The sequence below is a fragment of the Siphateles boraxobius genome, unplaced genomic scaffold (assembly GCF_051911475.1).
Source record: "Siphateles boraxobius isolate OS27281-9 unplaced genomic scaffold, OSU_SipBor_1 66, whole genome shotgun sequence".
In the NCBI taxonomy this organism is placed as follows: Eukaryota; Metazoa; Chordata; class Actinopteri; order Cypriniformes; family Leuciscidae; genus Siphateles; species Siphateles boraxobius.
The window spans coordinates 15,235,179-15,252,319 of NW_027509193.1; the positions used below are offsets into that span (position 1 = coordinate 15,235,179).

The 17,141-nt window shown below is 46.1% G+C and overlaps 1 protein-coding gene across 1 annotated transcript in view; it reads left to right on the forward strand.

Moving 5' to 3' along the window:
• The window catches only part of grin2aa (glutamate receptor, ionotropic, N-methyl D-aspartate 2A, a), a 207,146-nt gene that overhangs the window by 182,797 nt on the left and 7,208 nt on the right, over positions 1-17,141 (forward strand). Inside the window, exons 8-12 of the mRNA XM_077212528.1 lie at positions 311-436; positions 1,152-1,381; positions 5,315-5,475; positions 15,116-15,303; positions 16,591-16,829. Coding sequence (XP_077068643.1) covers positions 311-436; positions 1,152-1,381; positions 5,315-5,475; positions 15,116-15,303; positions 16,591-16,829 — 944 coding nt within the window. The remainder of the gene's footprint in view (positions 1-310; positions 437-1,151; positions 1,382-5,314; positions 5,476-15,115; positions 15,304-16,590; positions 16,830-17,141) is intronic.

Below are 17,141 nucleotides of genomic sequence, written 5' to 3' on the forward strand. Positions count from 1 at the left end.
TCTCCCACAGATCTGCTGAAGTGGACCGCTTTTAGATTTATAGCACCCCGAGTGCTTCTTTATGCTTGATGGCACTAGATCAGCAAGCCATTATTTAATTAGCATAAGGCCAATAATTATAGGGTCAGAGAAACCTCCCCAATGGAAACTTGCCAGTTTCCCATTTACTTCCCATGGTAAAGCTCTTTAATCTCTTCAGCTTGTCTATAGTCACATACCATGCAGAATGCCTGCATGATAGTCGCTGACTGTGTTGTTTTTTCCCCTGATCTACCTGTCTCTTGCTCCTCCTTCTCCTACCTCGCTGCAGAGCCCTTCAGTGCGTCTGTGTGGGTGATGATGTTTGTGATGCTGCTGCTGGTGACGGCAATGGCTGTCTTCATGTTTGAGTACATCAGCCCCCTGGGCTTCAACAGGAACCTCGCTCAGGGCAAAGGTACGTAACTAGAACCCTCAGCTACTCCCTCCCCCTGCGGTTCCCCTGCAATACAGTTGGTCTTTCAGTTTCAGGCACACTCTTAAACCCTTGCCCTGCTCTGATAGAGCCTGTCTCAAAATCTGTACCACAATCCCTCGGTTCTTTTGCAAAATATGAAGGCTTAATTTATTCTTAATTTCACTGTTTTCAGTGCTGAGTGGTTTCAGGCTCTGAGTTAGTTCAAGAAGGTTCAATTCATTTTCATTTGATTCAAGTAGATCAGATTTAATTCATGTAGTCTCATTTGGAGTGCTTTTGTTATGTGGCATTAAAAAGCATTTCTTCTCTTGTTAGATGACTCATTTAAAGCTTAGATTGTTCCGTTTTCAAAAGGGAAACGCGTCACAGAAATCTAAAGATAAATCAGCTGTCTAGTTCTACACCCACCTTACAAACAAACCGTTTCCAGCTTCACTTCTGTGTATTTACACCAATGTTCCACTGTTAACTCTTGCATGCAGTTTTGCTTATATAAAAACAATGAACTATTCAAGAATATAATGATTAACAGCTGAGCAGTAGGGTGCTGTATGTTGTCATTAATATGTGTAAGAACTCTAATGACCATGCAGAGGGGAAAATATATTATTTCCAAAATTAAAGCACTGAAAAAGGCACATTGCAACACATTTGTCACAAATGAAGGATGCTAATGAAAACATGTCTTCTGCAGACCCCCACGGACCGTCTTTCACCATGGGGAAAGCAGTGTGGCTGTTGTGGGGCCTTGTATTTAACAACTCTGTGCCGGTGCAAAACCCCAAAGGCACCACCAGTAAATTCATAGTGTCTGTCTGGGCCTTCTTTGCTGTCATCTTCCTGGCCAGTTACACTGCTAACCTGGCTGCCTTCATGATCCAGGAGGAATTTGTGGACCAAGTGACAGGTCTAAGCGACAACAAGGTAAAACGATTTATATATCCATACCACCATTCAAAGTTTGGAGTCAGTAAGATTTTTTTTTAAAGAAATGAAAACTTAATATATCAAAAGTAACAGTAAAACCTTTTGCAAAAGATTTCTATTTCAAATAAATGCTGTTGTTTCTACTATAGAAAATGTATCACGGTTTCCACAAAAAAATATTAAGCAGCACAACTGTTTTCAACATTGATAATTATAATAAATGTTGATAATTGATCATAATAATACATTTCACAATATTCAACTAATTTCTGAAGGATCACGTGACATGAAGACTGGGGTAATAATGCTGAAAATTCAGATTTGACATTACAGGAATAAATTACATTTTAAAATATAATGAAATAGAAAACAGTTATTTAGCATTGAGCATAAGAGACAATAACAAAAAAAATATTACAGACACCAAACCAAAATATATATAAATATGTATCATTGTTATTATATATATATATATATATATATATATATATATATATATATATATATATATATATATATATATATATATATACTGAACAAAATTATAAATGCAACACTTTTGTTTTTGCCCCCATTTTTCATGAAATGAACTCAAAGATCTAAAACTTTTTCTATGTACACAAAAGGCCTATTTCTCTCAAATTGTTCACAAATCTGTCTAAATCTGTGTTAGTGAGCACTTCTCCTTTGCCAAGATAATCCATCCACCTCACAGGTTTGGCATATCAGGATGCTGATTAGACATCATAATTATTGCACAGGTGTGCCTTGAGCTGGCCACAATAAAAGGCTACTCTAAAATGTGCAGTTTTATCACACAGCACAATGCTACAGATGTCGCAAGTTTTGAGGGAGCGTGCATTTGGGATGCTGACTGCAGGAATGTCCACCAGAGCTGTTGCCCATGAATTGAATGGTCATTTCTCTACCATAAGCCGTCTCCAAAGGTGTTTCAGAGAATTTGGATTTACATCTAACCGGCCTCACAACCGCAGACCATGTGTAACCACACCAGCTCAGGACCTCCACATACAGCATCTTCACCTCCATGATCGTCTGAGACCAGCCACCCGGACAGTTGCTGCAACAATCGGTTTGCAAAACCAAAGAATTTCTGCATAAATAGTCAGAAACCATCTCTGCATGCTCGTCGTCCTCATCGGGGTTTCGACCTGACTGCAGTTCATCGTCGTAACCGACTTGAGTGGGCAAATGCTCACATTCAATGGCGTCTGGCACTTTGGAGAGGTGTTCTCTTCACGGATAAATCCCGGTTTTCACTGTACAGGGCGGATGGCAGACAGATGGTATGGCGTTGTGTGGGTGAGCGGTTTGCTGATGTCAACGTTGTGGATCGAGTGGCCCATGGTGGCGGTGGGGTTATGGTATGGGCAGGGGTATGTTATTGACAACGAACACAGGTGCATTTTATTGATGGCAGTTTGAATACACAGAAATACAGTGACGAGATCCTGAGGCCCATTGTTGTGCCATTCATCACCTCATGTTGCAGCATGATAATGCACGGCCCCATGTTGCAAGTATCTGTACACAATTCCTGGAAGCTGAAAACATCCCAGTTCTTGCATGACCAGCATACACACCGGACATGTCACCCATTGAGCATGTTTGGTATGCTCTGGATTGACATATACTACAGTGTGTTCCAGGTCCTGCCAATACCCCACAACTTTGCACAGCCATTGAAGAGGAGTGGACCAACATTCCACAGGCCACAATCAACAACCTGATCAACTCTATGCGAAGGAGATGTGTTGCACTGCGTGAGGCAAATGGTGGTCACACCAGAAACTGACTGGTTTTCGGACCAGTTTATATTTTACTTGCAGTAATATTATTCACGTTCTTAATGCCTTTTAAGTCATGTAAGGATATTCATTTGATAGGTCTTGTGTCAAGTGCGTGTGTCTCCCAAAGATCTAATGAAAGCTATACCACTGACCACTGACTGGGAGTACAGTCAGTGGTTTCGATCCTGTAATAGTCCAACAAAGTACTTTGACCTTTGGTAAGACATTGCAGTCTCTGCTGGGTATTTACTGCAGTCTAGAGTGTTTACTTTGCAGACTTGAAGTTATATTGTTATATTCATAAGGCTTGTATCCAAGACTAACGAGTGTCTCTCCTTTACATGAAACCAAAGACTTAAGAACTGATTACTATCAGAGCAGAGAATGCACAGGAATCTTTCATAATGCTGCTGTGAGTGTTGAATTACAATGAGGTTGAGCATTCTTTAAAATAATTAGTTTTTAAAAGGACACTGTAATGGTCACCAGCTGGAGTGCCCTTGAGAGCCAACAGAGGGCACTCCACATCAGACTATTGTCATTCCATCACAAACTACATTTCCCATAACTCACTGCCTGGACTATTCATCCATTATCAAATTCACCTGTGTCTCATTATCTTGTTTAGCTCACCCCATATAAGCCTGGTTTTCTCATTCATTATCTGCGAAGTCTTGTTTAGTGTTACATTGCAATTCTGAGCATTCTCCCTGGTTTCATGTCTCTTGGTTTTTGGATTGCTTGCCTGTTCTGTGGATTACTCTTTTGCCCGTGTTCTCTTCCTTGTTGTGTTTGTTTGTATGGTCTGCCTACCTGTACTTTGGATTACGTCTTTGGATTACCCTTTCAATAAAACTGCATTTGGATCCTCAACCATCATGTCTCGGAGCAGTTCGTGCGGACATTACATTGCAGAATTAGTATGTGGAAGGAAAAAAATGGAACAATAAGGATGAACAATTGCCCAGAGCCATTAATAGTATTATTATATTATATTATATTATATTATATTATATTATATTAATGTTCAGGTATTACAGCTAATTAAAATCATTTGAACTAGTTCAATTCATTTTCTGCCACATAAAAATATATTGTATCTTTTAAGAAGGTTGAGGTTTTTTTTGTGTTTTGTTTGTTTGTGTGTGTGTGTGTGTGTGTGTGTGTGTGTGTGTGTGTGTGTGTGTGTGTGTGTGTGTGTGTGTGTGTGTGTGGTGTTGGTGGTGGAGCTATTGAAAATTTTGGCAAAACAAGTATAAATCTAAAATATATTGTCTGAAAGTAAAAAACAAAGCCCAAAGCTCTTTGACATAGATTGTGAACTCTCTTATATAGTAGTGGGCGTGATTAAAGTAGAATCATTTGTCTTGTTCAGCTGTCATGGGACTTTTAGTTGGTGTTTTATTGCAAGCTCAGCATTTGTAAATGGTGTAGTGTTTTGATGCAAAATTTCACTTACAGAACACAGAGCATTATGCTTTTGTACAACAGACAGTAGTGTATGTATGAGTGTGTATTTTTCCTGATTCCCAAATACAGATATTGTTTGTCCATTCAGAAAATGTGTTATTTAAGTGTTGCCATGGCTGCCCAGTGAAAATGAATAACCATACTGAGTCAAGTACAGGGAGAGCAGCAGGTGTAGACTGGCTCGAGAAGTGCTCCTCAGCTAATTGTTCCAGACAAAAAGGGCATTTATTTGGGTTGTAATAGAGAATTAATGGTATAATAAGACAGGCAATGTTAGTTCTCTAAAAAGTAGGTCAAGAGGAGAGATGAAGCCATGTATGGGCCTGCAGAAGAAGACATTAAGAGTCACTCATGACACAGTTTGCTCATGAAGACACATTCAAGTGGCATAACTGTGGTCAAATGGTCAACAAACAAACACATTCAAACACTACTGTATATTATGGCTTCTGTATAGGTGTTAAAAGTACTAGAGAATGAAAAGTTTGTGAACTTTAAATGAGTTGGCTTGTAAAACCATTTTTTGTTCTTATCGGAAGCAGTTTTTTTGGAGTGTAAGTGATAAAACGTAATGTTTTGTAAACACAAAAGAAGCATTTTATTTCCTGTTGTTCTTTTATTGATTGTTTATTTTTTTTTTAACTTTTAGTTTCAGAGCCCCTACTCCTACTCCCCTCCTTTCCGCTTTGGAACGGTCCCAAACGGCAGTACAGAGAGAAACATCCGAAAGAATTACCCTGACATGCACCAGTACATGGTGAAGTACCATCAGACCGGGGTGAATGATGCACTAGTCAGCTTGAAGACCGGGTATGTATATTACACCCTCACTGTTTGTCTTGTCAGTCTGAGCAGAATGGTTGAAATAGTGAGTGAGACATTGTTTTACATGCTGACCGTGCCTCCTTAAACTGACAGGACTATTATTAATGGGTTTAGTTTGCCCAAAAATGAAGATTTTGTCATTAAGACTTTTTTTCTTCTTCAGTGGAACACAAAAGGTACATTTTCCTGGCCACTATCAAGGCTGTCGAGTTACAAAATGTCTTTAAAACTCATACAATAGCTTTGTGTGAGGAACACAGTTATTTTAGAATTACTTATATTTGGTATTTATAAATAAATATTTTTATTAGCTTTTATTTTTATATATTAATTTCTATTAAGCATTATTTTATTTTTATTTCGGTTTTAGTAATTTTAGTACTGTAACTTGGATTTGTTTTGATTTGTTTCAGCATCTTGGATCAGAGAACAAAATAAACATTAACAAAAGAGCAAAAATTAACTAAATTAACTCTTCTGTTTAATGAAAATGATAAAACAAAATCAATGATGATCGCATGGCCCCAGTTCATTTTTTGACAATTTTACTGTTCACCAAGACGATTCAGTTTAATGTAATTCATGCATTATAAGCAATACTGCCTTCTGAATATTAGGGGGTACAGTGAAAGAGAAGAGAAGTAGATCAGCAGCAAGGGATATTAAACAGCTTTCATTATCTCTTTAAATGGCAGCAAAACTGTGCTGTTGTATAGGCTTATTTGTGGATGGGTACAGCAAATGCACAATAATAAATTGCCTTGCAGTATATTAATAAAGTTTCAATGATTTTCTTTGGTTGGACACTGCATAATTTTTTGCAGCTCAGCATATCACTACGCATACTGTAGATCCAGCCAGCAACGTTACAAAAGAATCATTGAGCAAATCTACTGGATGTCAGCGTGATCCCTGAGTTACATTTGACATTCTTGAAATGTCAGACAACCAGACTAATGAGTCTTAGACGAAGGCTTTTCCAACAGAGAGATCGAGTTTGACAAGCAGCCCACCATGGCTCCAAATGTCAGTTTGTAGGTGGGGTCGAATGTCGCGTGCATGTAGTGTGAGTTTTTTCACGTTTTTGCTGTTTGAGACAAATTTCGTAGGAGATTTCTGTCATGAGCTAATCATATGGCTTTTAATGAAGCAGCACAAACTTCCTTGTTTAGAACTAAGGTTTTATTTATCTAGAGATTAGCATGATAAGAAAAAAATATATTTTTGTAAGTTTCTTTTGTGCTTAGACTGTAATGTTCAGTTTAGTTTATAATAATAAATTATAATACAGTCTGTTCCCAGACTTATTATTGTTAATCAAAATCAAAATCAATAAAAAAATCATTAATTGAAATAAAGCGAAAATAAAATAAAATAGCTTATTACATCATCAAAGACTGAAAAATTGGGTCTCACTTGAGAGACCAAATCACCTTTGAAAACAGCCAATGGAATTGGCGAGTGGAATTTGCATGCCAAGCCACTCCCTCGTACATACAGGTATATGGCACGCATCCACTCATTCATGTTTATGTTGAGGAGCCAGACAGGGATCCTGGCCATTCAGAAGGGTGGTTCAAGGTTGTGGCAGGAGTGGCATAGTGTCTCTGTTCCCTCCATCAGGAAGATGTTCCATATATGTTAGTCACATTCGATGTTATGTCGAACATTGACAAATGGGGCCCCTACGGAAAGCGCCACAGCCACTGAACTGTGTTATGAGTGTTGGAGACAAAGATGCTGGCAAGCTGTACTCATACAACTGCTATCATACAGTCATATCCTAACCAGTGCCCCACGTAAGCCCAAAGAATAATAGGCCTCTATGCCAATGGGATGGAAGGGCCAAGGCTTACCATGCAGACGTTCATAGCTGCTGTTCCTTTAGTATGTTTACTCAATGGGAAGAGTGCTTCAGTTCTCTATTCCTAGTTTTGTTAACGTTGGGGAAGCGTACCTAGTCCAATGTAGATGGATGCTACGGAGGTCACATCCTACCTCTAAGGAGAAGCATGTGGAAACACACAGATTGACTGACCCGTGGGGCAGTGCTACATATGGAAAGAACTCTGCGGTAGGTCCTGTCTAGACAGGGATGGAACTACTACATACGCAGAGACGGGGCAGAGCATAAACTGCCCAGCGAAAGACACAGGTTTACAGACGGAAACCGTACTGTGGAAGAATACATATATTGTATTACCAAGGGGGAATCACAACATATGGGGCATCTAGCCCAGTATAAAGGCTGACAGGCCAGAAGCCTCTGCTGCATCAGACTGGCGAAGGATGCTGTGAACTGCGTGCTGCACCAAGGAAACAATAGTTCCCTTTCGTTGTCACTCCGAGTTACGTCGGATGACGACGAATGGGGTTTCGCTTAGAAAGCCTATCAACTTCGAGTATTACAAAACGAGCCAATGGCAAAGAAATGCCATGGGTCTGCGGAATTTGCATGACGTAACTCCGCCCCACCTCGTGGGTATAAAAGGAGGACGCCAGCAACAGGCAGATATGTTTTCGCTTCGGAGCCAAGTGTAATTCTTCACTCCTTAAGCTATCTCTGATTGTCAGCTTCTTACGAGACGAGCAACTCTCCAGTGTTGGTGTGACGGCGATCTCCCGGCGAGTGCACACTTCCTGCTTATCTGAGTGTGGTTTGCCAGCGAGTGTGTTCTCCGCGGGCGCTTCAGCACTGAGTTTCTCTCACAAAAAGAGCTTGCACGCGGCACGTCTTTTTAAAGATGCCTCGCCCGTGCACTTCTGGTTGCGGTCGACTGGTGTCTGACTCTGATGGGCACGAGCGCTGCTTGGTGTGTTTGGGCTTTGATCACGCTAAAGCAGCGCTCGTGGATGAGTCATGTTCTTTCTGTGGGAACATGACCATCGCAACACTTAGATCGAGACTCAAGGATCTCGCAAGAGTGAGAGTCCCCTCATCCACACCCCCGATCTAGCGCCTCCTCGAGAGGCTCTACTTCGGCTGGTGGCCAGGGTGATCTGAGGGTGACTGTGTGGAACAAAGCGCCGACTATGTGTCCGTGCCCCGCAGCACCTTCTCCAGTGTTGCAACCCGCGAGCGTTCAGGGGATCATCGCGGGACCGTCCTTTGAGGTCCCGCGGGTGTCCTTTGGTGCTCCAGAGGAAGATGCGATGTCGATCGCAGCATCACTAGGCCGGTCTGATTCGTCTGGAAGTGACGACTCGTCACAGCTGCCACCCTCGGGTGTGAATACGGCTGTGGCTCAGTCCGATCCAGAGATGACGGCCATGCTTTCCCGGGCGGCCGCGAGCATTGGTTTGGAGTGGAACCCTCCACCCTGTCCTGAGCGCTCGCGGCTGGACGACTGGTTTTTGGGTGCAGCTGCGGCTTCCCGTCCTCAGCCTGCCCCAATACCTTTCTTCCCGGACGTGCATGATGAAATCTCGAAGTCCTGGAAGACTCCCATGTCTTCCCGCGACGGCTCGTTGATTTCATCCGCCTTTCCTCCCCTCGATGGGGCAGCCGCCCGTGGGTACACTGGGCTCCCCCCGGTTGAGCGCTCTGTTGCGATGCAGTTGTGTCCTCAGAGTGCCTCTTCTCGCGGCGAGCCTAAGCACCCATCCAAGGCCTGTAGGTTCTCGTCTACCCCAGTGGCGAAGTCCTACAGAGCGGCGGGACAGGCGGCTGCCTCTTTGCATGCCATGGCCACTCTGCAGGTCTATCAGGCGCAGATGCTAAGGGACATGCACGAGGGTAGGACGGACCCAGGGCTCTTCGATGAGCTGCGCGCCGCCACCGACCTCGCCCTCCGGGCGACGAAGGTGACCGCACGCTCCCTGGGTCTGGTGATGTCCACAGCTGTGGTCCAGGAGAGACACTTGTGGCTGAACCTGGCTGACATGCGGGACGCTGAGCGCTCTCGCCTGCTCGACTCCCCCATGTCCCAGGCCGGCCTATTCGGCGGTGCGGTGGAGGACTTCGCCCAACAGTTCTCCACCGCCCAGAAACAGACTGAGGCCATTAGGCACATTCTGCCCCGACGGCCCGCTGCTGCCTCCACCCAGCCGACCGGGCAGATCCCTCAGTCTGTTCGCCGCCGAGGGCGCCCTCCTGCGGCTCCCGCCCCTCCCGCCCGGCCCAAGCAGCAGCCTCCACCCAGGCCCGGTCGCGGAGGAAGCCGTAAGAAGGCGCCCCAGCCCTGTCCAGCCCCGCCCCCCGCTAAACGCCGGGCCAAGCGGCGCTCCTGAGACGGGCTGCTCAGGGATGCTGAAAATTACTTCTCAGGAGATGGTAGCAGGACCACTCCTTCCCCCGGTGGAGGGCCGGGGGAGAATCTTTTGTTCTCCACTCCCCGCTGCTCACCCACGGGTGGGCAGCACCCTAATGTGGTTAAAGAAAGAAGTAACATTCCCATCCCTGAGCACACAGAGTTCTCGGACGACACGGTGCGCCGCCTCCGAGCCGTGCACCCCTCGTCCCCCTCTGTCCCAGAGCCGGTTGGCAGTGCGCGCCGTCCCCGGACCGTGCCGCTCCCTTCCGCCTCTGTCGCCAGCCCCCTGGCAGAGCAGACCCCCGTGGAACGTTCTTCCTTCCCTGGTCTCCTCTGTCAGGGCGCGGTTAATGACTGTGCCCCCACACCGGGCCGCTATGCCGTCCACATCCGGGCCAGTCATTCCACCCTGCTGCACCATCGGTGGGAAGTCTGTGGTCCGTATGACCCCGCTGGTACAGTTTTTGGGAGCCTGGCTAGAGCTCCCCCTCCTGTCCCGCTGGGTCGCTCGGACGATCAGGCTCGGCTACGCGATTCAGTTCGCGCGGTCTCCTCCCCGCTTCAGGGGAGTCCGCTCCACTTTGGTCGGTGGCAACGCCCCTATCATGAGAGCAGAGATCGCCACCCTGCTGGCGAAGAGTGCGATCGAGACCGTCCCTCCGGCCGAGATGAGGACCGGCTTCTACAGCCCGTACTTCATTGTCCCCAAGAAAACCGGTGGGTTACGGCCAATCCTGGACCTGCGTGTGCTGAACCGTTCCCTTCACAGGCTGCCGTTCAAGATGCTCACTGCCAAACACATTCTCGGATGTGTGCGGCCCCAGGATTGGTTTGCAGCAATCGACCTGAAGGACGCCTACTTTCATGTCTCCATTCTCCCTCGACACAGACCGTTCCTTCGGTTTGCCTTCGAGGGGCAGGCATACCAGTACGCGGTTCTCCCTTTCGGGCTAGCCCTGTCTCCTCGCGTCTTCACGAAGGTCGTCGAGGCAGCCCTTGTTCCCCTCCGGGAACACGGGGTTCCTATCCTGAACTACATCGACGACTGGCTGATCCTAGCTCACTCTCGAGACCAGGTATGCGAACACAGGGACCTAGTGCTCCGGCACCTAGCTCGTCTGGGCCTTCGGGTCAACTGGGAAAAGAGCAAACTTTGCCCCGTGCAGAGGATCTCTTTTCTCGGTATGGACATCGACTCGGTCGCCATGTCCGCGCAGCTTACGAGCGAGCGCGCAGTCACTGCTGACTTGCCTGAGACAGTTCGATGGCAAGAGTACGGTTCCACTGAAACTCTTTCAGAGGCTCCTGGGGCATATGGCATCTGCAGCCGTGGCAACACCGCTCGGATTGCTTCATATGAGACCGCTTCAGCTTTGGCTTCGCGACCGAGTCCCGAGGTGGGCATGGCAACACGGCACCTTCTGAGTAACTGTTACTCCGTCCTGCCGTCAGACCTTCACCCCGTGGTCGGACCTCAGTTTTCTACGGGCCGGAGTGCCCCTGGAACGAGCTTCGCGGCATGTTGTTGTAACGACAGATGCCTCCTCCACGGGCTGGGGTGCCATGTGCAATGGACGTGCTGCCGCGGGCTCCTGGACAGGACCCCGCCGCCTCTGGCACATCAATTGCCTCGAGTTGCTGGCCGTACGTCTTGCTCTGCGCCGCTTCCGGGCCGTGCTCAAGAACCAACACGTACTAGTCCGTTCAGACAATACCGCCACTGTAGCGTACATCAACCATCAAGGTGGTCTACGCTCCCGCCGTATGTCGCAACTCGCCCGCCACCTCCTCATATGGAGTCAGAAGCATCTGAGGTCGCTTCATGCCATTTACATCCCCGGAGCCCTGAACTGTGCAGCCGACGAGCTCTCACGGCTTCAGCCCCTCCCGGGAGATTGGCGACTCCATCCCCAGTCGGTTCAGCTGATTTGGGACCAGTTCGGGGACGCACAGATAGATCTGTTTGCCTCTCACGACTCGACCCATTGCGCACTGTATTATTCCCTGACCGAGGGCACGCTCGGCACGGATGCACTGGCGCACAGCTGGCCGCGGGGCCGCAAATATGCGTTTCCCCCAGTGAGCCTTCTTGCGCAGACCCTGCGCAAGGTCAGGGAGGACGAGGAGCAGGTAATTCTGGTCGCGCCATACTGGCCCGCCCGGACCTGGTTCTCCGAACTAGTACTCCTCGCGACAGCACCTCCCTGGCCGATTCCCCTGAGGAAGGACCTCCTTTCTCAGGGACGGGGCACCCTATGGCACCCTCGTCCCGATCTTTGGAACCTCCACGTGTGGCTCCTGGACGGGACGAAGCAGGTTTGAGTACCCTTCCACCTACGGTGGCGGCTACCATCACTTCCGCTAGAGCGTCGTCCACGAGACACGTCTACGCGTTGAAGTGGAACCTCTTCGTCAACTGGTGCTCTTCTCTTCAAGAAGACCCCCGGAGATGTTCGATTAGTGTCGTGCTTTCCTTCCTTCAAGATAGGCTGGAGCGAAGGCTGTCTCCCTCCACCCTGAAAGTCTATGTTGCCGCTATTGCCGCACACCATGACCCAGTCGAAGGTAAGTCTGTTGGAAGGCACGACCTGATCATCAGGTTCCTGAGAGGAGCGAGGAGACTGAATCCTCCTCGTCCTCCTCTCGTTCCCTCTTGGGACCTCTCAGTGGTTCTAACTGCCCTGCGGAGTGCTCCCTTTGAGCCTTTGCAATCAGTGGAGCTTAAGTTCCTGTCTATGAAGACAGCGCTCCTGGTTGCATTGGCCACCATCAAGAGGGTGGGGGACTTGCATGCATTCTCCGTTGACGAAGCGTGCCTGGAATTTGGGCCGGCTTACTCTCACGTGATCCTGAGACCCCGGCCTGGATATGTGCCCAAGGTTCCTACCACTCCCTTCCGGGACCAGGTGGTGAACCTGCAAGCGCTGCCCCCGGAGGAGGCAGACCCAGCCTTGGCACTGCTCTGTCCAGTACGCGCCCTCCGCGCCTATGTAGACAGGACGCAGTGTTTCAGGACCTCAGACCAGCTCTTTGTCTGTTATGGTGGGAAGCTGAAGGGAAAGGCTCTCTCCAAGCAAAGGTTGTCTCACTGGATAGTGGACGCCATTGCCTTGGCATACCAGCAGCAAGGTCGACCGTGCCCCCTTGGTGTGACCGCCCACTCCACCTGGAGTGTGGCATCCTCTTGGGCTCTAGCGCATGGCGCCTCGCTAACAGACATCTGCAGAGCTGCAGGCTGGGCGACACCTAACACATTCGCCAGATTCTACAATCTCCGAGTGGAGCCGGTGTCCTCTCATGTACTCGCTTCAACCAGCTAGTACTGGACCCGCTCAGGTGTCTTCGCTTGCTCGCCATTCCACTCCACAGACTGGATACGTGCGATATTCTCCTCAGGTGAGCTTCCCCGAAAAGCCCTGAGTTCCTCCAGCACTCCTGACGTTGGCGCCAGTGTCTATTGCCTGTGCGTCGGCTAGGTGCCTCCCGTGTGCATGGTCCCTCCCCTGAGCGACCCCCACATGTGTATTTCCACTGTAAGCCTCTTGAGCATGTGTCTTTCCCTTGGCAAGCCACCTTGCCTCCCCTGGGGTTGAAATATTCCACCTGCGGCTGGACACCCCAGTGTTCTCCATATGTCTCCTTCGGGTCATATGTGTATTCTCTAAGTCCCCCCCCTCTGGGTTGGCAGTAATTGCATATTTCCCCTAAACTTTGGGATATGCTCCCCAGTGTACCTTGGTATTCCTGTGCTAAGTCTCACGACAGGGATCTCAGATTTACGCAGGGCACTGGAAGACAGCTGAGAAGGTGGCGTGATTAGACTGGTAACCCCATTCGTCGTCATCCGACGTAACTCGGAGTGACAACGAAAGGGAACGTCTCGGTTACGTATGTAACCCTCGTTCCCTGAGTAGGGAACGGAGACGTTACATCTGCCTGCCACTTTCCGCTGTACCGCGGGGATCGCCTGAGCTCAGTCTTGGCTCCTCAGCGAAGAAACATATCTGCCTGTTGCTGGCGTCCTCCTTTTATACCCACGAGGTGGGGCGGAGTTACGTCATGCAAATTCCGCAGACCCATGGCATTTCTTTGCCATTGGCTCGTTTTGTAATACTCGAAGTTGATAGGCTTTCTAAGCAAAACCCCATTCGTCGTCATCCGATGTAACGTCGCAACCGTGAGCGCTCAGGACAACTTGGAGGGTTCCACTCGAGTCTGATGTCCGTGGCGGCCCGGGAAAGCGGGTCTCGATAGAGACCTCTTCTCGAATGCAAGCTCTTTTGATCAGAAAAATGCTCTTTGTGAGGCATTTAGAAGAGAGTGATCACTGTATGCAACCACTCGCCTCTGAAACAAAAATCTGAATGAGTGGATACGTGCCAGAATCTTATATACCCTTATGTACGGGGTAGTGGCTTGGTATGCAATATCCACTTGCCAATTCCATTGGCCATTTTTTCTACAACTCAGAGGTGACTGGGACTCCCATTTGAGACTGCATTTGTCAGTCTTTGACATATTGTTGAACATGACTGACAGATAGGGAACTTCTATTCTCCATCTCCCTTTCTCTATTTGTGTGTGAAGTTTTAATTTTTTTAATGCCAAAAGACCCCCATAGATGATGACACCATTCCTAAAAAGGCAGTTAAGTATTCTGTGAGAAACAAATTGCAATATTACAAAGACAGCATGTTGTTTCCAAAACAAAATAATTGGCTTTTGTTTGTCTTTGTACTACAGCCAGAAAAAAAAACAAAAAAAAAACAACAAAGGTTCTGGACTAAAATATTTAGATATTTACAGTTAATATATAATTAGTTAATACATATCTTTTTCTACCCAGTGTGAGACTGTTATATTTTCAATTCAAATTTAATGCACATTTCACAACAAATATTATTCCAAAGGAGCATTACAGAGAATTGTTCCTCACAAGCCTCAGTGAACAAGCAACAATGGCAAGGGAGAAAATGCAGGCTTATATAAACAAACAATTCTGGAAAGTATGCAGCCTTGTTTTTATTTCTTACTGTTGAAATGGATTTTGTATTTTTTTCTTTAAAAATGTCTTCTCCTTACAGGCACCAGTTTGACAACCCCTGGCATAACATACAATAAATTAATTAAGCCAAAGTCAATCAAATAGCTTTTATTGCTCTGTTTCTCTCCATTGCTGGTGATGTGATTGGACCCAGTGCTGTCTCTCACCTTAAACTCGTGACTCTGTGTCTACACCATAACAAGTTAAAATGTGTTATGATTCATGACAGTGGTGTTAAGGCATAAGAATGACTAACCTCATTCTTATAAGAACATTTAACCTCTCTATTTGCCACCTGAATAGTGTCTGTGCTCTTTCCTTTCACCAGCAAACTTGATGCCTTCATATATGACGCAGCTGTGCTGAACTACATGGCCGGTAGGGATGAGGGCTGTAAACTAGTGACCATTGGCAGTGGCTACATCTTTGCTACCACTGGCTATGGCATTGCCCTGCAGAAAGGGTCACTTTGGAAACGCCCGGTGGATCTGGCCATTCTCGCTATTATTGGAGATGGTAAGAGCATGCATGCCTGGCAGCAGTCCAGAATGCTGTGCTTGTTAGAATGGGCAGCTTGAAAGCCCTATAAACCCAATGAGTTCACTGTTGTACAAGTACTATTGACATTTCCATGGAATCCCAAACATAGAACTGAATGTAAATTCTTATTAAATACGTATCAAAGACATATACAGGTAGTGAATCACTCCTTTTTAGGTTATGGCCTTGGAGGTCCACACGTGCACTATGATCGGACATAATAATTTGTGAAATAATGAATTAAATAATATTTTAATTATTAAAAATTATATATAAAAATAATTGTGTGTGGGGAGGGAGGCTTACTATGATATTAGACTACATAGCCTATAATAAAAGATAATGAATTTCAAACCTGAACCAAACATATTTTTATTCAAAGATCAACAGTCTGTCATTAGTCTTTAGTCTGCCACAAAAAAAGCGGCATGTTGGGGTTCCAGGACAACAGCCATGTCAACAAAACGAATGAATGAAAATTAGCTTATCAATGCATATCTAAATTTGCGCCTACGGTATCTTTGTAGAACTTCAAAAAAAGAAACAAAAAAGATGCTGCAGCCAATGAGCTGCAACAGTTTTTAATGTTTTATCAGACAATCAAGATTTTGCTTTAGTGTAATTTTCGGGACAATTAGGGCCGGATTTGTGATTCGGGACAACAGCTTAGATTTCGGGACTGTTCCGAATTTTTCGGGACGTCTGATCACCCTATGCAGTCTCTACCTGCATGTTGAAAATATATCGGTTTCTCATTTGTAAGTCACTTCGGATAAAAGCGTCTGCTAAATTAATACATGTAAATGTAAATGTCGGCCCTAAAGAGTTTTTATGCAGTGTAGTAAAGCCAGAATTAGAATGTGTTGTTTTCATGCCGCAATGTCCATCTTCTACATTATTTAGCCTTCTTTTAGTTCAGATTTCTTCCTTCACAGACAACTGCAGTGTTTCTCTCTATTCATACTATATGCTGTTTCACAGTAGTGCTATATGGAGACCATGACAAATGACAGAATTATCCACCTGGCAGATGCACCTTGTAGAGAAAGAGAAAAAAAGTCTCAGATGGTGCTAACATATGGCTGAAGCTTGAGTGTATAATTTTATTGAATTGATCCTCACTTTGACATGTTATTGCATGGGGAGTTCTGGAAAAGGAGGATATGTCTGTGAATGCTACCAGTGTGGTCCACTGAAGTGTACATAAAATGGGAGACAAAGTTGATTGATGACGTGGGCTTGGGCATGTGCATATCTTCACAGGTGAGATGGAGGAGTTGGAGGCTCAGTGGCTGACTGGGATCTGCCACAATGAGAAGAATGAGGTGATGAGCAGCCAGCTGGATGTGGACAACATGGCTGGAGTGTTTTACATGCTGGCAACCGCAATGGGTCTCAGCCTCATTACCTTTGTCTGGGAGCACCTGTTCTACTGGAGACTCAGATACTGCTTTACTGGCGTCTGCTCAGGCACACCCGGCCTGCTCTTCTCCATCAGCAGGGTAAGGCTTCTATTTTCTCTTTGAGGTCAATAAAAAAGTGTAATGTTATCTTGAATAAGACATTATATTTAATAAAATATAATGATAATAATAATTATTATTATTAATAGTAAATAAATAATTCTAATTAATATTATTGATGGGCAGAATCATACTTGTACAGTATATTTTAGCTTTATCTAGTAAACTTTAATGTGGAAGGGGCAATAAAAAAACCTTTTCACAAATTATTTTGAGACCAAACAATAATTACTGCAGTAGACCCCCTAGGGGTTGCGAACCAGCTGCTGAAGACCCTGGTTTTGGTGTTGT